The sequence below is a fragment of the Acanthopagrus latus genome, chromosome 16 (assembly GCF_904848185.1).
Source record: "Acanthopagrus latus isolate v.2019 chromosome 16, fAcaLat1.1, whole genome shotgun sequence".
NCBI classification, from domain to species: domain Eukaryota; kingdom Metazoa; phylum Chordata; class Actinopteri; order Spariformes; family Sparidae; genus Acanthopagrus; species Acanthopagrus latus.
Window position 1 is genome coordinate 262,157 of NC_051054.1, and position 21,489 is coordinate 283,645.

The 21,489-nt window shown below is 44.2% G+C and overlaps 2 protein-coding genes across 4 annotated transcripts; both read left to right on the forward strand.

Annotated features, from left to right (window-relative positions):
- The first annotated feature begins 3,480 nt into the window (after window positions 1-3,480).
- Window positions 3,481-11,585, forward strand: snx6 (sorting nexin 6). 3 transcript variants are annotated; one of them, XM_037072124.1, is made up of 14 exons: window positions 3,481-3,586; window positions 3,769-3,819; window positions 5,494-5,598; window positions 7,099-7,209; window positions 7,288-7,409; window positions 7,497-7,620; window positions 7,923-8,018; window positions 8,093-8,198; window positions 8,454-8,529; window positions 8,652-8,691; window positions 8,852-8,938; window positions 9,184-9,343; window positions 9,635-9,720; window positions 10,137-11,585. In XM_037072124.1, exons 1-14 carry the CDS (start codon window positions 3,581-3,583, stop codon window positions 10,188-10,190), a joined length of 1,224 nt encoding a protein of 407 aa, XP_036928019.1. In that variant the 5' UTR covers window positions 3,481-3,580; the 3' UTR covers window positions 10,191-11,585. The 3 variants fall into 3 exon arrangements, with proteins under 3 accessions (XP_036928019.1, XP_036928020.1, XP_036928022.1); XM_037072125.1 differs by having other exon boundaries at window positions 3,494-3,586; window positions 3,772-3,819; XM_037072127.1 differs by lacking the exon at window positions 3,481-3,586 and adding an exon at window positions 5,241-5,347 and having other exon boundaries at window positions 3,790-3,819.
- A 1,257-nt stretch (window positions 11,586-12,842) lies between these two features.
- psma3 (proteasome 20S subunit alpha 3) lies at window positions 12,843-20,591 on the forward strand. The gene is made up of 11 exons (XM_037072270.1): window positions 12,843-12,969; window positions 14,152-14,234; window positions 14,360-14,483; window positions 14,637-14,738; window positions 14,838-14,911; window positions 15,377-15,449; window positions 17,728-17,793; window positions 17,978-18,024; window positions 19,797-19,864; window positions 20,260-20,324; window positions 20,408-20,591. The coding sequence occupies exons 1-11, from the start codon at window positions 12,949-12,951 to the stop codon at window positions 20,450-20,452; spliced, it is 768 nt and encodes a 255-aa protein (XP_036928165.1). The 5' UTR covers window positions 12,843-12,948; the 3' UTR covers window positions 20,453-20,591.
- Window positions 20,592-21,489: the final 898 nt, after the last annotated feature.

Sequence of the window (21,489 nt, forward strand, 5' to 3'; positions counted from 1 at the left end):
CGCCTCCCGCCTCGTGTCTGCTTCCACCAATCATAGAGCGTCTTCACCCGCAGGTCCTCCACCTGCCGTCACCTTGCATTGTCTCTGGGGAACAGATGTCTGTTCTATGTTCTGCACTTTAATCAGCAGGCAGACTGGAACGATCTCTGGGTGAAAACGCTCTGAACACTGTAGAACTCAGTAGAACCTGTGTGACACATGTACAGCTCTAGTAGTGTTATTGCGATCTGAGGAGAACCACATTATAACCAGTTATGTTCCAATGTAGAAGAACAAAGTAAAACCTTGTCAGAACCAGTGAGATGCCAGTAGAACACTGATAGATCCATAATAGCATATGTAGTACCAGTATGACTCCAGCAGAACCCTGTTAGAACCACTACAACTTGGTAGAACCTCATTAGAACCAGGTTCTGATGCCCTGTTTGAGTGCATCAGAACCTGATTTTAAAGGTTTCACAGGTTCTAAATGTGAAGAATGTTAGTGAAACTAAATGATCAGTCTTTTTCTTCTACAAGTCCTGACTTCCTGCCTTTTTGACCTTCTGCCTGCCTCCTGACTTCCTGTCTGACTTCCGGTCTGACTCCTGACTTCCTGCCTGCTTGACCTCCTGTCTACCTCCTGACTTCCTGTCTGACTCCTGACTTCCTGCCTGCCTCCTGACTTCCTGTCTTACTTCCAGTCTGTCTCCTGGCTTCCTGCCTACCTCCTGACTTCCTGCCTACCTCCTGACTTCCTGTCTGACTCCTGACTTCCTGCCTACCTCCTGACTTCCTGTCTTGACTCCTGATTTCCTGTCTGACTCCTGATTTCCTGCCTGCCTCCTGATTTCCTGTCTGACTTCTGGTCTGACTCCTGACTTCCTGCCTGCTTGACCTCCTGTCTACCTCCTGACTTCCTGCCTGCCTCCTGACTTCCTGTCTTACTTCCAGTCTGACTCCTGGCTTCCTGCCTACCTCCTGAATTCCTGTCTGACTCCTGACTTCCTGCCTGCCTCCTGACTTCCTGTCTTACTTCCAGTCTGACTCCTGGCTTCCTGCCTACCTCCTGACTTCCGGTCTGACTCCTGACTTCCTGCCTACCTCCTGACTTCCTGTCTGACTCCTGACTTCCTGTCTTGACTCCTGACTTCCTGTCTGACTCCTGAATTCCTGTCTGACTCCTGACTTCCTGCCTACTTCCTGTCTTGACTACTGACTCCCTGCCTGCCTCCTGACTTCCTGCCTGCCTCCTGACTTCCTGTTGAGCAGCCTCAGCAGCTGAATGACTGGTACATTCCTGCCCTTAAAAGGTGTTGCAGTGTAGACCTGGTCAGGGACTCTGGTGTGAAACCAGGTCCAGGTCCTGCTGCTGTCAGAAGGAGAACCAGCTACTGTCATCAAGTTTGAATGTGTTGTTTAAAGTGAAAAAAAGAGTGAAGCTGCTGATCATCTTCCGAGTCCGATCCTGCTTCTATTTCTGGACCGCACGTGTTTCTGAGTCCAGTCAGAGTCCACAAAAGGCAAAAACCTGGACAGACGGCCGAGCTGCTGCAAGAAGACCACACACAACTACACACCCAGCTGCAGATGCACAAACACTTGACAGAGTCTGATTTTATTTTGTCTAAATAATAAAAAACTTGAAAAAAATTAAATGAAGGTTTAAAACTTCCTGAATAAACTTAACATGTAGATGAAATGAACAGATGATAAACACCGACTGTCACTGGTGGAAAGTAACTCAGTACATTTACTCAAGTATTTCCGAAAGCACTTGTGTACGTTTCACTTTACTACATGTATTCATTACTCTGGTTACTTTGCAGATGGATTAATACCTGAGGATTAATAGTTGCAGATGAATCTACCAGCTGTGATGTTAAACTAGTTTAATGTTATGCTAATCTACTCATGATAAAATAATGTTTATACGAGTACTTTTCAGTTGGCTTCTTGTACTTTCACTCCCGGCTGTATTTGCGCTGCAGCTTCTCTGTGTGCAGTGAAGACACACAGAGCAGTAAACATGTAGAGACGTTTAAATGAATAAATACTCAGGTCTGTGTCCTCCTGCTGGCCAATGAGCTGAACTGCAGCTTCAAACATCATTTGTATTAAACATGGAATAACTAATAACATTCAAGAGTGGTGAAGAGCAAATGCAAAAACATTTAATTTAATATTTCCATGTCATCTTTTCTTATCTTACTTCATCAATGTTTATTCACTCAGAGTTTCTAATTATCTTTTTACATTTTAAATGAGCTCAAGATGAACTTCAAGATTAATTATGACCTCATCAATCCAGCAGCGTGTCAAAGTGAAAGTCTTTAATTTTCTGTCTTTTGGTTTTCTATTCGGACTCTTGATATCAATTATAACCAAATATATCTTCAACAGAGGCTACAGTTATTATTGGAGGTGAGACTCTTTATGCGTGCAGATCCTTTATTTCAGTAAAAGTTCCAATACAACAGAGTAAAAATACTCCATTACAACCCCTACATCTGACCTCTACGTGCAGCGTGTTAACTATGACCTGTCTTACACAACAGCGCCCCCGTGTGGTATAAAGCGCAATAGTGTATCAGTTGTACATAATAACAAAGCAACACACGTATTTGGTGTCACCGTGGAAGCCGAGAGAATCTGTCTGTGTGAGAATATCGTGGAAAACTGAAGGTGTTTTAGTAAATGTAGATTTTCTGTCACAACTTTCACATGAATATGATTCTATATGCACCTGCATCCATTGTTAATCGTTTGTTCTGACTGCCAGTTGTCACTGCTGCAACGTTATTTCATAAATTATAACCAAACTACTATTACCTTGACAACTCCTCCATCATCATGGCTAGCATAATAGCTAATAAAACCTACACCTGGACACTCATCGTGGATCATCAAAATACATGAACCTGTTACCGTTACACCATAACACTAAGACACTTTATTAACTTTAGTTAATCAATTCATCAGTTAAAATCCTGAGATGGTCTGGATCCATGATAATAAGCCCGCATTTAACCGACTGCACTGTTTAATTGCGTCAAAATGCGCATGAATACAGTGAGTCGCACTCACGAGTTAAAAAACAAAACCAGGGCTCGTATCTCTGACAGTGTCATCAGTTTAGTTCCGTTTTTCCTCCATGAGTGAGCCCTCTTCACAAACATGTCAGTAAGGGATCTTTGGCGGTGTGATCAGTTTAGTTCAGATCAATGATCACCAGAACTCTAAAATCTTTTTCATCAATGTTTTTACTGTAACGTTTATGTTTCTTTCGTCTGGTGATGAAATAGTTTGAGTGTTTGCATTTTCTTGCTGTGATGTGTGAGGAAATACTCTAACAAGTTAAAGTCCTGACTGTAAATCATATTTTGAGAATCAAAATGTCACAATATAAAAGTAAAAGTACTCATTTAGTACTTTACATGAAACTTTATTGACCTCATGAGTTAATTGTGCTCCTTTTGGAATACTCTCCGTGACATCACTCTGACAGTTACTCTTCTTCTCGCTCTTTTTAATTTGAATCATGAAATCGGCCCTGCCGTGGTGACGTCAGAGCACTTCCTGTCTCCACCCGTTCGCAGCCATGATGGTGGGTTTATGTCTTTTCTCCGCTCTCACTCTTGTTTTTGTACCATCTGACCGCTCGGTGCAGGGCTCCGCCGGGCCCCGGGGTGCCTCCGAGGCTCCGCCGGGTGTCGTGTCTCTGTGTCCCGGTCAGTGAGCGGGCGGTGTGTCGGTGAACTAACGGCTCTGTGCTCTCTGTCTCCGCAGCAGGAAGGGCTGGACGACGGACCCGACTTCCTCTCCGAGGAGGACCGGGGAGTGAGTGCCCACTGTCCCACCTGTCAGTCTGTCTGTCTGTCTGTGTCTCACCTGTCAGTCTGTCTGTCTGTGTCTCACCTGTCAGTCTGTCTGTCTGTGTCTCACCTGTCACCTGGCTCGACTAAAGAATCTACCTAGCATTAGCTCTGGTTGTCTGGCTTGGTTAGCAGTGTATGCTGACGTTAGCTTCATGCTAACGGGCTCTGTGTGTGTGTGTGTGTGTGTGTGTGTGTGTGTGTGTGTGTGTGTGTGTGCTGTGGTTGGACTGTGTGTGTTTGGGCTCCAAACACCGACAGGCCGTTAGCTTCAGCGACTAACTAAGCTAACTTGGCTAACAGATGTAGCAAGCAGCTAACGTTTCAGATCATTAAGGTGTTGTTAATCAGCTGCTTAACGTCAGGCAGTCACATGACACACACACACACACACACACACACACACACACACACACACACACACACACACACACACTGTTATGGTAATTGGCCAATTCTTTCCAGGCCGGATGAAAAGGAACAGAGTGAGACCTCCTTCCTTTTTAACGTGGACCAGCCTGTTACTGGTTCTTGGGTTAGGGTTAGGGCTCAGGTCCAGTCTGTTCTGTGTGTTCTATGTGTATATAATGAGGTCATGAGATGATCATTAACAGTCTGTGACTGAGAACAAACTGAGTGAAACATCTGTTGAAGTTTCTTTATATTTTAATTAAATGTTTGATGTGATGAAATGTTCACCAGCTGACTGTTTGTGTGATGCTGTATGTGTAGAATGAAAGATAATACAGAGAGCAGGCTTAATGGTACAAAGATGTTTTCAGTTATAACTGTGTGGTTAAAAAAACATTTATTAAAACTTTATATGGCTAACTTCCTGTTTAGCGCCCGGCTAACTTGAATAGAGATAAAATGTGATGATGATGATGATATTAACATCGTCTTTACAGTCTGACCACTATGTTAACGGGCGTCAGAGCCCAGAGCCGTCCCGGAGGTCAGGGCTCCTCCAGTATGTACCGCTACAACAACAGGTCACACACACCGGGCATTGAAATGCTAACATTATTAGCTCATTAGCAGTCATATGAGCTCAGTTAGAGACATGTTCAGACATGTGACAGAACATTTCACACCAGAATCCCTAGACACACTCACGTCATGATCCAGTCCAATCACATTAAAGGAGCATTATGTAGTTCTACAATGAGAAGAGAAAGATCTTCACTGACTGAAACAAACTCAATGAACAAACTCTCAGACTGGTGGAAGTTCACCACTGTCAGTTCATCCCGAGTGCTTTTTATCCATCCATCCCAGATCAGGTACCAGGTCCAGTCCACACAGTGTTTGTTTCAGGAGGCAGAGCAGTTTCAGTGTGGATACAAGGCCTAAAATATCTTAATGCTATTTGATGATATCTTTAAGATTCAGATCCTCTCAGCCTGTTTTCTTCCGTCCTGGAGCTGAATCAACCAGAACCAGTCTTATTTCACCACCTCTGGACTGAAACCATCCTGCTGACGTGTTGAGGCGTATGTTCACTCCGTCAGTTCATCACACTGAAAAGATTCAGTCACGTGATATGAGTCGTAGCAGGTGTGGTCGCTCAGTGGGATGCAGGTGACTATCAGTGGTGTGGTGCATGATGGGATATGTTTGTGTGTGTGTCATCTTGTAGCCCCGGGCCGTGAACGTGGACCTGCAGACAGACGCCACGTTGCAGGTGGACATCTCTGACGCTCTGAGTGAGAGAGACAAGGTCAAGTTCACCGTCCACACCAAGGTGAGACTCTTCACCTGGATGTCAAGTAACTCACGTAATAGATACAGGTGGAAACTCAGTGTCACCATCCTCCGGCTCCACCGCTGGTGTCTGACTGAAACACTTTCTCTTCAGCTCTGGTGGCTCAACTTGATCCTGGAGGCCAAATAATATTCATCAGAAATAAACAACAAGCAGAGTCAACAATAAACAACAGAGTCAACAAACAACAGAGTCAACAATAAACAACAGAGTCAACAAACAATAGAGTCAACAATAAACAACAGAGTCAACAAACAATAGAGTCAACAATAAACAACAGAGTCAACAAACAACAGAGTCAACAATAAACAACAGAGTCAACAAACAATAGAGTCAACAATAAACAACAGAGTCAACAAACAATAGAGTCAACAATAAACAACAGAGTCAACAAACAATAGAGTCAACAATAAACAACAGAGTCAACAAACAACAGAGTCAACAATAAACAACAGAGTCAACAAACAATAGAGTCAACAATAAACAACAGAGTCAACAAACAATAGAGTCAACAATAAACAACAGAGTCAACAAACAACAGAGTCAACAATAAACAACAGAGTCAACAAACAACAGAGTCAACAATAAACAACAGAGTCAACAAACAATAGAGTCAACAATAAACAACAGAGTCAACAAACAATAGAGTCAACAATAAACAACAGAGTCAACAAACAACAGAGTCAACAATAAACAACAGAGTCAACAAACAATAGAGTCAACAATAAACAACAGAGTCAACAAACAATAGAGTCAACAATAAACAACAGAGTCAACAAACAACAGAGTCAAAAGTAAACAACAAACAACTGAGTCAACAATAAACAACAGAGTCAATAAACAGAGTCTAAAGTAAAGAACAAACAACAGAGTCAACAATAAACAACAGAGTCAACAAACAACAGAGTCAACAATAAACAACAGAGTCAACAAACAATAGAGTCAACAATAAACAACAGAGTCAACAAACAACAGAGTCAACAATAAACAACAGAGTCAACAAACAATAGAGTCAACAATAAACAACAGAGTCAACAAACAACAGAGTCAAAAGTAAACAACAAACAACTGAGTCAACAATAAACAACAGAGTCAATAAACAGAGTCTAAAGTAAAGAACAAACAACAGAGTCAACAATAAACAACAGAGTCAACAAACAACAGAGTCAAAAGTAAACAACAAACAACTGAGTCAACAATAAACAACAGAGTCTAAAGTAAAGAACAAACAACAGAGTCAACAATAAACAACAGTCAACAAACAACAACAGAAAGAAATTCAGTTTCTGTGATCTGTCCAGATTGAACCCTCCTCACAAACAAATCAATAAAGGATCGCTGAAGAAGAAAATAAACAAACATGGATTTTCGATTCAGAAACAAATCCTGACATCTGTTGACGGTTTACAGTTCTCTGCTGTTTTAATTTGACAGTACATGAGTCAGCTGATGTGGTGATGTCACTTCCTGTCTCTACAGAGCACGCTCCCTAACTTTAAGCAGAACGAGTTCTCAGTGGTCCGACAGCATGAAGAGTTCATCTGGCTGCACGACTCATTTGTTGAGAACGAAGACTACGCAGGATACATTGTAATGACCTCACACACACACACACACACACACACACACACGCACATCGGTGTTGTTGATGTTGTTGTTGTTGTTTAGATCCCGCCCGCCCCCCCCAGACCAGACTTTGATGCTTCCAGAGAGAAGCTGCAGAAGCTGGGGGAGGGAGAAGGATCCATGACCAAGGAGGAGTTCACCAAGATGAAGCAGGAGCTGGAGGCGTGAGTCACTCACTCAGTAACTAAGTAACGAATTACCTGCTAATTTCCACCTGTGTCCCGTGCTGACCGCCATCTTTCCTCTCTCAGAGAGTACCTCGCCATCTTCAAGAAGACTGTCGCCATGCACGAGGTCTTCCTGTGTCGCGTGGCGGCTCATCCTGTCCTCAGGAAGGACCTCAACTTCCACGTCTTCCTGGAGTACAACCAGGATGTGAGTCACATGACCACGCCTCACGCACCTTTTCTCCCCTGACTCGCTTTTACTCACTCAGTGTACACGTTAAGATTCAAGACTGACAGGAAGTGATGTCATAGTTTCTTTAGTGTAGCCCAAATGAAGCAAAATGGAGGCCTGTGGTCGTCATCATCAATTCTGACAGCAGCGGTCTTCAGATGTGGTGTTGTTGCTGTTCTGACCTTTGACCTCTGTGTGTGTGTGTGTGTGTGTGTGTGTGCGCGTGTGTGTGTGTGTGTGTGTGTGTGTGTGTGTGCGTGCGTGCGTGCATGTGTCAGCTGAGTGTACGAGGAAAGAACAAGAAGGAGAAGCTGGAGGACTTCTTCAAGAATGTGGTGAAGTCAGCAGATGGCGTCCTGGTGGCCGGAGTCAAGGTGACACTACTGACAATTACACCTGTCTCACACCTGTCTCATACCTGTCTCACACCTGTTCGTCTGTGTTTCAGGACGTGGATGACTTCTTTGAGCACGAGAAGACGTTCCTGTTAGAATATCACAACAGAGTCAAAGACGCTTCGGCCAAATCTGACAGAATGATCCGTTCACACAAAAGTAAGAACCAGCTTCACTTTAGAACAGAAACACAGCAGGTGAGCTGTTCACCTGACAGGAAGTCTGTCTGTGTAGGTGCATCGTGGGAAATGTAGGAGCCAGTTCTCTGTGATGTCGCCACCCGAGCTGCTAGAATTATTTACATTCGATTTATATTAAAATATATATTAAGGCGTGTGTGTGTGTGTGTGTGTGTGTGTGTGTGTGTGTGTGTGTGTGTGTGTGTGTGTGTGTGTGTGTGTGTGTGTGTGTCAGACGCTGCTGATGACATCAACAGAATCGCCTCGTCTCTCTACACATTAGGAACACAGGACTCCACAGACGTCTGCAAGTATGAACACACACACGTCTGAGTCATCAGTGATGTTACTGTGATATCACCACAGTTTTTTGATATGACTGTGCTGACATCACTTCCTGCTGATGATGCATTTCCTGTCTGTTGTCCCTCAGGTTCTTCCTGAAAGTGTCGGAGCTCTTTGAGAAGACGAGGGTATGTCTGAGTCCACATGACCAAACTTGTGTGTGCGTGTATTACAGGTGATTTAGGCTCTTGTGTTGTTGACCTGTGTGTGTGTGTGTGTGTGTGTGTGTGTGTGTGTGTGTGTGTGTGTGTGTGTGTGTGTGTGTGTGTGTGTGTGTGTGTGTTACAGAAGATTGAGGCTCGTGTGGCAGCAGATGAAGACCTGAAACTGGCCGACCTGCTCAAATATTACCTGAGAGAGTCTCAGGCTGCAAAGGTCAGACTCATTTAATGGTGTTCAGAACAACATGTCGGTCCGTCCCTACAAACAGTCTGACTTCCAGGCTGTGGCTCGTTGGTTCCTACTATGGACGTTTAAGTATAAAATCAGACCGACAGGAGGAAACACTGCATCTGTTTCTACCAGTGAATGTGAAAATGTTCTGCTGAGGACCAAACAAGGGTCAATACTTATAGACTCAAACAACTCAAAATAATAAGTAGTCTGTCTGTTGTGTTCAGGACCTGCTGTACCGGAGGAGCCGGTCTCTGGTGGACTACGAGAATGCTAACAAGGCTCTGGATAAAGCTCGAGCCAAGAACAGAGACGTCCTGCAGGCCGAGACCAGCCAGCAGCTCTGCTGCCACAAGTTTGAGAAGATCTCCGAGTCCGCCAAGCAAGGTCAGCACGCCAGTCTGGAGGTCACTGAGTCGGTCTTTAAGAGCATCAGAACCTCAGTGAGCCTCAGTGATCACAGGAGGACACCAGCTACAGGCAGCTGCTGGAGGGTTTCTCTCTGTGATGGTAGACTGAGTCAGTGTTCTCATCTGTGACACTTTTGTTTAACTCTGACTTATAAACACTTCAGGGTTGCTGGTTAGATTCCAGAGTAGAATGACAGCAGGTGAGACTGTCCTGACACTTGCTCCTGATCAGTGATCAGCTCTGACTGTGTTTGTGTTTTAACCTCAGAGCTCATCGACTTCAAGACGAGACGAGTGGCAGCGTTCAGGAAGAACCTGGTGGAGCTGGCAGAGCTGGAGCTCAAACACGCCAAGGTAAAAGGCCTGGTTATTGTACAGTCATGTTAATCAATAATCAATGTGTTAGCCTAGCTTAGCATGAAGACTGGAAGCAGGGGGAAACTGTTAGCCTCAGCTTGTGTGTTTTTAGCATGCCGGCAGTTTGAGACCCTGAACAGACTGTGGGATAATCCAGAAGTATATAAATGTGTATGGACACACAGTCACATATAGATCAGCTGTTTGTGTTGACTGTAAACAAGGAAACAAATATAGAATAAAGAATGAAACAGGCGACTTTATACAGGAAGTTTATTTATTATTGATTATTTCAGCTGCCTTTAATGTGAAGTTTTTATTGTTTACTTAATGTTTTAACCCTCTGTCTCCCCTAACCCTCACCTGTGTGACTCACCTGTGTGCTCCTCTGGCCCCGCCCCTCTCACCTGCAGGGTAATCTCCAGCTGCTGCAGAGCTGTCTGGGCGTCCTCAAAGGGAACACTTAACTCTTTGATCCCATCTGCAAATAACTGGACACGCCCCCCGCCACAACCCCGCCCACATTAAACTAGGCACGCCCGCCACAGGGCGGAGCCCAGGCGGACGGACAAACGACACCAAGAACAGTAGAGAGCGAGGGAGAGAGAGAGAGAGAGAGAGAGCTGAGGGTTAAAGACAGGAAGTCTGTCATCTTCATCACTAACCTGACACCATCCTCTTCATCTCCTTCATCCTCCTCTTCCTCTCTCTGTCTCAACAGCACCTGGACTGGTTCTACTGGTCCAGCAGTGTGTCCTGAGCGACATTCACATGAGATTATTGATTATTAAACACTTGATGACTCCTGGTTCTGATCAGACTCTCCTGTCAACAGCTTCTGATACTCGATCAATATGAGATCAGGTCAGTCGTGACACAGATCCAGGTGTTGTTTCTGACCTCTGGTCCACACAGACACAGCAGCGTCTCACTTCACAACATTCATAGTTGACTCTAAATGTGCTAACCAGTTAGCTCCAGCCCGTCCCAGTCCAACACTCCCTGGTCCCTGAACTGCCAGTCTGGACCGCTACTGGCCCATGTGAACCAGGTGGGTCCTCCTCCAGTCCTGCAGGAGGCGCTGCAGCACTTGAAGCTGAACTGACACAAACACCAGAAGAACATGCAGTTTAGCTACAATGACAGTTAAGCCAGCATTAGCCTACAGCTATCATACAGCTAAACACATGAAGGAACCCTGACATCTGATCCAGAACCAGAAACATGTGAACGTCTCTCAGGAGGTCGTCCTGGTCCCAGTCTGCTGGTCCTAGTCTGACCAGGACTTGTTCTTCTGTCTGTTATTGAGTCACAAAGTGAAAACTTTTCACCCTGTTTCAGTTTTGAATCCACTGAAGCTTTTTGGATTCCCACTGAAGTCTTGATGAAGAACTTCAGTGAAACAAGTGTGTCAAATATTTTTCCTCATTTTATGTTAGTTTGTAGAAAATGAGTCAGATTGAGGTCACAGGACACAAGGAGACAAGTACAGATGGTTTTATTTCACTTTGAACAAAATCACACGTTCAGGACTCAAAAACAGACAGAAAACCAGGTCAACAGGGACGGACCAGCCCGGTCCTGATGGACCAGCCCGGTCCTGATGGTGTTCGTCTGTCCGTCTCTTCATTTTTTTCTTTGCTGCTTCAGCCGTCGTCAGCGAGTCATTCTGTCTCATCTTCCTCCTCCACTGTTATCGTATTGTGTGTGTGTGTGTGTGTGTGTGTGTGTGCGCGCGTGTGTGTGTGTGTGCGCGGGGTGATTTTATTGTCTGGGTCAGCTTCTGGTTCTGCTGCTCTGTGATGGCGTCCAGCTCTCGGTCGGTTCCTGTTCTTATTAAAGTGTGACGTCGCTAAATGAAACAGCCTTGTATATGTTTGTATTAGTTAACTAATGAACACTAATCCTGCTCCTCCTCCTGCTCCTCCTCCTCCGCCTCCTCATCCTGCTCCTCCTGCTCCTCATCCTGCTCCTCCTCCTCCTGCTCCTCCTCCTGCTCCTCCTCCTCCACCTCCTCATCCTGCTCCTCCTGCTCCTCATCCTGCTCCTCCTCCTCCTTCTCCTGCTGCTCCTGCTCCTCCTCCTCCTCCTGCTCCTCCTCCTCCTCCTCCTCCTCCTCCTCCTCATCCTGCTCCTCCTCCTCCTCCTCCTGCTCCTCCTCCTCCTCCTCCTGCTCCTGCTCCTCCTCCTGCTCCTCCTGCTCCTCCTGCTCCTCCTCCTCCTCATCCTGCTCCTCCTGCTCCTGCTCCTCCTCCTGCTCCTCCTCCTCCTCCTCCTCCTCCTGCTCCTCCTCCTCCTCCTGCTCCTCCTCCTCCTGCTCCTCCTCCTCATCACTAACTGTAGCCTCTGTTCTCTGATGTGTTTGTGTGACTCCAGCTGACGGTGGAGCTTCAGTCTGTTTGCCTTAATGTCGATCAGTCGCTCCTGTCTTTCTTTTTTAAAGTGCACTGTATACAAATGTTTTTTCACTCTTATGTGACCAAAGCTTCCATTTCTGATCCAACATGGAGACAAACAGAATCAACAGAAGAAGAAAAGAAAAGATGATTATACACTCACAACATTTTAGTTGTTTAACTTCAGCAGGTCTGTAATCCACCTGGTCATACTGAGACTGAATAAAACTTTACGGACACTTTTCTTACACGCTCTATGTCTCCGCTCTCTGATTGGACGGGAGGGAATGGGCGGGGTAGACAGCTGGGCTGCTATTGGCTGAACGTTCACTTCAATCACCGGGTTCAATAAGTCCTTTAAGATAAAGGCATATGTTTAGAACTAGAAAGTATTAGTAAATCTATTAGTACAGATTTTATTTTCTTTTATCATTAATCAGATGAAAAACAGTGATTGTGATGATCAGTTGACCCTAAGTATATAGTATATACATGTAAATATATGGATCAGTAACTTTAAGCCCGTGGTCCTTAATTACATCTAACATCAGATACTTTGACTTATAACTCAAGTATGACTTTTGAGTACTCTGTTTATCACAAACAGTATAACATTTAATATGATTAAACGCTGCAGACTAAATGGATCCTGTGGTAAGCTGATTTAGTTTCTGGTCAAAATGAATTTTGAAATTTAGGTCATTGTTTCATGTGATCGCTGAAGCTTTTATTGTGAAGGCTGTAACCGGATGGCCATTAATGAAAAAACGCAGGAGCATGCGCAGATGCCCCGAGCTGAAATCCGTTCGGTAGAACAGTCAGAGTTAAAATGAGCTCCATCGGGACCGGGGTGAGTGTTTGCCAGCTTCTTCCAGCCGAAGCTTCACCTTAACTTCACTTTCACCGTATTTATGTCTCATTTTAAGTCAGTCAGAAAAATATGTTCCACATTTATCTTGAAAATCATTCATAACAACCTGTAATGAGCTAGCTGTTTAGCGTGTAAGCCTGCTGAGTCACAACGAGGCCTGCTAGCTTAAGATGAAATTGAAAGTAGAGAGCAGAAAGTTTTAATTTAATTAAATTCTGTTTGTAGTGAAAGAAAGTAAACCAAGAATAATAAAACGAAAACACCACCGGAGCGTTGACACAGAATCAATGACTTTAGCTCTATAAATTAGTGTTATTGACAAAGAGGTAGTGTCGATGCTAACAGCTAGCTCCGGTACTTGCCAAACTCCCTTTAGAAAACGTCAGATTTAAGTTGTCTTGTGTGTTAGCGAGAGTTCACTCCAGGTAAAAGATAATGTAACGCTTCATATCAAACCATTCAAGTATTTTACTTTAAACGGCGTCTATTGGTTCATCAAACTGCCGTAAGTCTGCTAAAATAAACGCGAGAGCTGAACAGCCGTGTCACGCTGCGGTCAGTAGGACAAAGTGAGGGATGATTACTTGACATTTTAGTGACAGTGGATCAATAGTACCTTTACTGCATCTGTGCTGAGAGATAATATTAATGAGGCAGAACACAGCCTGAAACAGGATAATCTCCAATAAACCCGAGTTTACCACCGAACGCACACCTGACACTTTAATCTAAATCAAGGTGTTGTTCTTTAATTTACAAACTACACTGATATAAAGTCCTTTGTATACTTTAGTTAGTCTTTAGTCTCTACATTTTCAGCCGCAGATGATTGAATCTTATTAAATTCACGTGTTTTAATTAGTTTATCTCCACTTTAATGAATAACTGAGGAGAGGTAAGATAGTGAGGTGTTTTAATACACCTAATCCTTATTGTTTTTATGATCAGTATAATATCCATTGGATCATCTCATCAGCTCATGTAGCTCTCAACCTATTGATCCTTAATTATAAACACACTGTGTAATGAGACACAGCAGTTATAATAGAATAACTGTCCATAACAGACAACAATAAACATTTATTGATAAAACATCAGTATGCAGTGTGTTTAAATGGGTGTGTGTGTGTGTGTGTGTGTGTGTGTGTGGGTGTGGTGCAGTATGACCTGTCGGCCTCCACCTTCTCTCCAGATGGTCGAGTGTTTCAGGTGGAGTATGCCATGAAGGCTGTAGAGAACAGCAGGTGAGCTGTAAACATACTCTTGAGAATGTGAAAGCTATTGGTCTTTTCCTATACTGTTTGGTTACACCTGAATGCACTACTGTGGCAGACTGTATCTAACTCTGTGTGTGTGTATGTGTGTGCAGCACAGCCATAGCGATCCGCTGTAAGGATGGTGTTGTTTTTGGGGTGGAGAAGCTTGTTCTGTCCAAACTGTACGAGGAGGGCTCCAACAAACGCATCTTCAACATCGACAGACACGTTGGCATGGTAAACACACACACACACACACACACACACACAGTCGTCAACTCTGATGGAGGACATCACAAACTCTCCTGGTTGAATCATCACAGCTATGCATCACATGTTATGTATGTGTGAAGACACACACGCTTTATATGAAGTCTTCTGCCCCCCCAGGCAGTAGCGGGCCTCTTGGCTGATGCTCGCTCTCTCGCTGATGTAGCCAGAGAGGAAGCATCTAGCTTCCGATCAAACTACGGACACGACATCCCTCTGAAGGTTTGTGATCTTGACCATTTCTACCCTGGACCAGGTCTGGATCATGTCTTGAGGAAGTGCTGGTGTGATGATAAACTAATAGTGTTCATCTTGTTACAGCACCTGTCAGACAGAGTGGCTATGTACGTGCATGCCTACACACTGTACAGCGCCGTCAGGCCATTCGGCTGCAGGTGAGTCTGAACAGAGCAAGGGCCCCAGGTGCCCTACAGAGCAGGGGCCCCAGGTGCCCTACAGAGCAGGGGCCCCAGGTGCCTTACAGAGCAGGGGCCCCAGGTGCCCTACAGAGCAGGGGCCCCAGGTGCCCTACAGAGCAGGGGCCCCAGGTGCCCTACAGAGCAGGGGCCCCAGGTGCCTTACAGAGCAGGGGCCCCAGGTGCCCTACAGAGCAGGGGACCTAGTCACACAGGTTTTGCTCACTGGGCTGAACTCCTGTGATGTCACCTCCTCTTGACTGTCTGACCAATTGTTGAGCTGAGCTGAACTTAGCACACACACACACACACACACACACACACACACACACACACACATTGAGGTAAAGATGTGTAGCTGATGGAGTTGTTAGTTTGAAGGCAGTTTTCACTTTGTGTGTTTTTGATGATGATGATGACGCTCCTCCTCCTCTCTGTCTCCAGCTTCATCCTGGGCTCGTATGATAAAGACGACGGTCCTCAGCTCTACATGGTCGACCCGTCAGGCATCTCATATGTGAGTCACTCAGATGGAGGACTGTGATTGGTGTGTGACTGTTGTCATGGTGAACTAACTGGTGTCAGATCAGAGGTCTGTAGCTTGTCAGTGAGGTTTGGACCCATCACCATGGCAACTGATGCTGCAGACCAACTGAAAGTTTGTTTCACTGATCAGCTCCTTCAAATATCATCTTTCTATAATCAGTAATCAATAGTGCTGATCCAGACTGACACTGAGCTGAGGGAGCACGCTCACTCCTCCAACTGTGACATCATAACCACCAATTCTACCTGTTGATCTCAACACGTGTCTGCAGAACATATGATCATATGGATGACTCTTCCTACACCATCCATACAGCTGATAGACCAATCAGAATTAGTGTTGCTTTCGTCAACGAAAATTATGACTAAATATCGTCGTCAACAAACCTTTATCACAAGACGGAAACAAGACGCAACGTAAATGGTGGTCATGTGACGAAAACTATAATCAAATATTTAATCCAATGTTGTTGACGAATAAAACGGGACTAAATGTGGTTTACAAATTAAAAACTCTGCTAAAGTATCTCATTTTCGTTGACCAAAACGAAATGAGACAAAATGTAATAACGTTATTTTGTCTCACTATTATTATTATTTTGCAATATTTCTGTTTCCTGAGTCTCAGTTCAGGTGCTGCATCAGGTCGCACTGCGCAGACGCAGGCGACGTCTCTTCCTCAGTCCCCACCTGCGTGGCATTATTAAGAAGATGCAGCTGCGGTGGCTTAACGTTAACGATAACTCAAGACACAGAGTTCAGTCTGGCACTAAGAAAGGGACCGATGGCGGCCAGCCGGGGTTCAGTGTTCCCTCCGGTGTCCCCTGTCAGTCTAAACCTGGGGACAGTTTCTAATCATATGGATGCTGTTATAATGTGCAGTGATTGAGATACTGACCCACCAAACATCCTGGAAAGTGACAAAGTTACGTTGTTCGCTCTAAATTACATATTTACATGATCGTCATCAGTAAACTGGACGCTGTCTGACTCATTTGCGAGGACAGAGGCTGATTTCTGGGGGAAAGTTCCCCGAAGTCTCGGTCTGGAGGGCTGATTTATTTTCATCACCAACACTTGGTGAGTTAACGTGTTTTGCTGGTGACAGACGCTGTTTTTAGTGCAGAAATGTGAGGAAGAGTCGGGAGGACTGACAGGAGGACGGACGCAGCCAGCTGTGTGTGTGTGAGTGTGTGAGTGAAAACAAAACAAGGAATGTATTAAAGTACAAACAAAAAAGAAAATAAACAGAAAAAATAATAATGAATAATAACACGAGGTGTGTGTGTGTGTGTGTGTGTGTGTGTGTGCTGCTGTTACCAAATGACATGGGCCTATGAGGGGAGAAGGGTACTACATAGCAAATGCAAGACAAGTTCATAGAAATTGCATTACTAAAAAGAGACTTAAGTACAATTGTCATTGACTAAAACTAGACTAAAATGTCATCAGTTTTTGTCGACTAAAACTAGACGAAAATAGTCATGGATAATTCTGACTAAAATGAGACTAAAATGCTCAGACTTTTAGTCAACAGAAACTTGACTAGACTAAAAAATATAAACGTGACTAAACGTTTTACACAAAGACTAGACTAAAACTAAAATTAAAACAGGCCGCCAAAAACAACACTAATCAGAACATTGATTTATCTATTGGTATTCATCACAGATGCAGATACAGAAAATAAGACAGACTACAGTTTTAAAATGTCCACGTATCCGTTGTGGATGCAGTTTCTGTCTTCATCAGTCGTTTTGTTGAAAAGCTTTACCTGGTCAGATGAGTCTCCAGAATTTGGCATAAACAACATTAAGCATTGATCCATCCTGCCTTGCATCACGGTTCAGGCTGGTGATGGTGTGGGGGATATTTTCTTGGCACACTTTGGGCTCCTTGGGACCAACTGAGCATCGTTAAACGCTACAGCCACCTGAGTCCATCCCTTTATGACCACACGGTACCCATCTTCTGATGGCTACTTCCAGCAGCATAATGCACCATGTCTCAAAGCTCAGATCATCTCCAACTGGTTTCTTGAACATGACAGTGAGTTCACTGTACTCCAGTGGCCTCCAGTCACCAGATCTCAACCATGTGGAGCGGGAGATTCTCATCATGGATGTGCTGCGTGATGCTATCATGTCAATGTGCACCAAAATCTCTGAGGAATGTTTCTAACACCTTTTTGAAAGTATGCCATGAAGAATTAAGGCAGTTTTGAAGGTGTGTGTATGTGTGTGTTTCAGGGTTACTGGGGCTGCGCCATTGGAAAAGCAAAACAAGCCGCCAAGACAGAAATCGAAAAACTGCAGGTGAGTCTAAACCTTCACATCATCAGAGCTGCTGGTGATCAGTTCTTGAATGAATCAGTGCATCAACCTGCAGCTGGTTTTATAATGAATGAGCTGTCTTTGAAACATTTAGAGATCCTTGTTTAGATCACATGAGAACAAATTGATCTGATTAATGGCTCTCCTTTGTGTGTTTGTGTGTCAGATGAAGGAGATGACGTGTAGGGAGCTCGTCAAGGAGGTCGCCAAAATGTGAGTCACTTCCATCCAAACTAAACTTTATCGACGCCTAAAAGCAGCTGATGGCTGTCTTCTGTCATTGTGCTGAAACAAACTAACAAAACACATACAAAGAAGTCACATCAGACTCACTTTGTCAGTCTGTTGTTATTGATCCGATCCAGACTTAGAGCGGGACTGAAGAGTTCATAGTCAACTCAGTCTGAAGTCACATGTTCAACAGAGAGCAGCAGGATGTTGCGTTTCTGCAGCTAACTGCAGTTAGCATCGCTCTGGTTCCTCTTTGGGATTCCTCTTATAATTATTACAGAAAATAATCTGTGTCAAACACAGGGTTCTGATCCGTCCAGGTTCTGTGTCCAGATAATCTCCACAGATGAACTCCACTCTGTGATGTGTGAAGCTACACTAACTGTGTAGCAGTAAGAAGCTAATGTTAGGCCACAAACAGACGACATCACGGTCACATGACTGAAACGTCTCCACCACTAAAAGTCTTACTGCACAATTACTATCCAGGTTTTCTATAAACTGATCAGTGTACAAGTTGTAAAGTCAGAGTTAGAACAGTGTGGAACTAAAGTGGCCTGTACAGACGGACTAGTGAGTAGATGAGTCTCCGTGTTGCTGTGAGGACGTTTAACTGTTTTTAACACATGAAGAGCTTCACAATTAAACTGTGGGACATTTAATGATGAATGAAACCTGTAAATATGTTCAGCCTGTGGAACCACACAGCTTATCACACACAGTTAACCGAAAACAAGAGAGAAGCAGATGTGCTAACATGCTAACCCTCAGGATTTAGAACTACACACTACATGACACAGATGTAAACTGAAGCTTGTGTTCAGAGTTTGATAATAAAGTCGATCCTCAGTCACACATTCTGATAGCAGTCTGAACTGGTATCAGACCAGTTTGGATCTCCGCTCAGTCACTTCCTGAATGTGTGGACTGAGACTGAAAACTTATTAAAAACTGATGTGAAAACAGGATGTGACGGTGTAAAGGCCCGACACACCGCCCAGACTCAAACCAACAGCCAACTGCCTTTATCCAACCGCTCTGTTGCCTCCTGTCTGACCCATTCGGCAAAAAAGTAGTATTGAACACAACGATTTGACGTGCTGCCTACTCCACAGTAGCGTGTATGTTCTGCACTTGCGTGAGTTGCAATAAGTTGGTGGCTCTAGTGTATAAAAAGATGCTGGAGGAGAGGTTTATGCACGCAACTCTCTGTACTTTCAATCAAAACAAAACTTAACTATTTCAGACAAAAACAGCTGCATACTAAACATGCAGCAAGACATTACCAAACAAACACAGATTAATTCGTCGTGAACGGACGTAACGGCTAGTCTCATGCCAGTACTCCAAAACATGAAAACAGGAAATGACGGGATGGAGTGCATAGAAAACCAAAGCGCATACAGTATTCTGCCCCTCCCACACATCGCGCTGATTCGCTAGCACACTGCCAATCAGAGAATCCAATGGCTCAGACATCCGACGGCCATCCTCCTCAGACTTTGCATGTTGAATCAGAGCAGACAATGTCCGCATGGCTCTGAAAGCTTCCAACGCAGCTGAACACACCAAACAGATTTATTCCCAACCTCGTCCGAGTCTCTCTAACCCATGAGTCTTTTTTTTTCTTTCTTTTTTTTCTTTTTTAATAATAATATATTAAACAGTATGTTAAAGTCCACCTCCTCCTCCAGGTTGACATGTTGTCAAACAGTTTTTCTAACATTTCTTCCACCCTCTGTGTCTGACTGCAGCATCTACATCGTTCACGACGAGGTGAAGGACAAAGCCTTCGAGCTGGAGCTCAGCTGGGTTGGAGAAGGTGAGAACGGACCAATCAGAGCCCTGCTACTCTTCTTCTTCCCCTGCTGCTTCATCTGTCCATCCATCTTCTTTTACTTTCTGTGTAGACAGAAATCAGTTAAATCATTAGTGTAAAGTGTAAGTGTAAAAACTGATCTTCAGTCACATAATCTCAGCTGATTGAAGTGATCAGTGATCAGTCAGTAGGGATGATGATCCTGTGATGTCTTTTCCTCTTGGCTGTCTGACCACCCACACACACACTTGTTACTGGCTCTACATTAATTGTGATGCAGTTTAGTTTACAACTGAAAGGAAGAGAAGAAAATGATGTACCTGTCAGGTAACACACTGTCGCTGTTTCCTGCTTGTGTTCCCATGGCAACATCTGACTCCTCCTGTGTGCCCCTCCAGTCACAAATGGACGACACGAACTGGTACCCAAAGATGCCAGAGAGGAGGCTGAGAAATACGCCAAGGTGACACACACACACACACACACACACACACACACACACACACACACACACACACGGCTGACCCTTGTGCTTGTGTGTTTCAGGACTCTCTGGAGGAGGAAGACGACTCTGATGAAGACAACATGTAACTTCTTCGTCTCTGCTGATCACGCTCTCTCTCCCACACACACATCAGATTGTTTTTTATGTTTTATAGTTGAACGTTCATGTGGTTGTTTTTCTTTTGGTTTGATGAATTTCAGCTTTGAAAATAAAAAGTTAAAGTTGTTTGTGTTCCTGCTGTGTTTTCTCTGTCAGCGGATCATTGACAGTTATCAATCATGAAGTTACACTCATGTAAAACAATAAGATACTAAGTGAAGAGACGGGTGCTTTATAAACATGTTATTTATGTTTGTGAACAGAAGCTTCTCACATGTTAAATTTTGAATGACTCCTTATTTTTCAATGCCCATTAATAAATCACATTATAGTATAAAAGCAATGAAGAAAGATCTATCTATCTATCTATCTATCTATCTATCTATCTATCTATCTATCTATCTAATAAAATGGTCTCTTTTCTTTAGGTTGTTCTGCTTCCTCATTTAGAAATAACCTCCACTCTCCTAACAGGAACATGACAAATATGGCTCTGTCGTCATTCTCTTCCTGTTACGTAAACGGCCCGATGAGCCCGCCCACTCACTCGGCGCTTTACAAACGGCGCCACAAACAGACCGTGTTCACCCCAAACCGACATTTGAACTTTAAAACGCGTGTTTACCGGCGGGGCTCCCGTTGCAGCTTCGTCTCAGCCCGTCCACTGAGTATCTGCGCTGTGAGAACTGCAGGCCCGCGGTTTGTTGAGGAGCCTGCCTCAGCACAATCCCTGAAACGTGACGTTGTCTCATTCAGAATCCACGTCGCAGAACTACATTTAGAAAAGTGTTCAGGAAATATTGACAGCGGTCGCTGGCGAGTTATTGGCGTGATGGAACAAAATTAAGGAATGTTAACCACGTCATAATAACAGTTATTCACTCCGGCATACCTGCCACTGCAACAAGCACGGCGTATATATATATAATTTGAACTTTACTTCATGGTTTGACTTTTTTCCGGGTATGTCCATCTAATGTCTTTAGCGTGTTGATTTGGTGGTAAAACATGGGAAAGCAGGTGC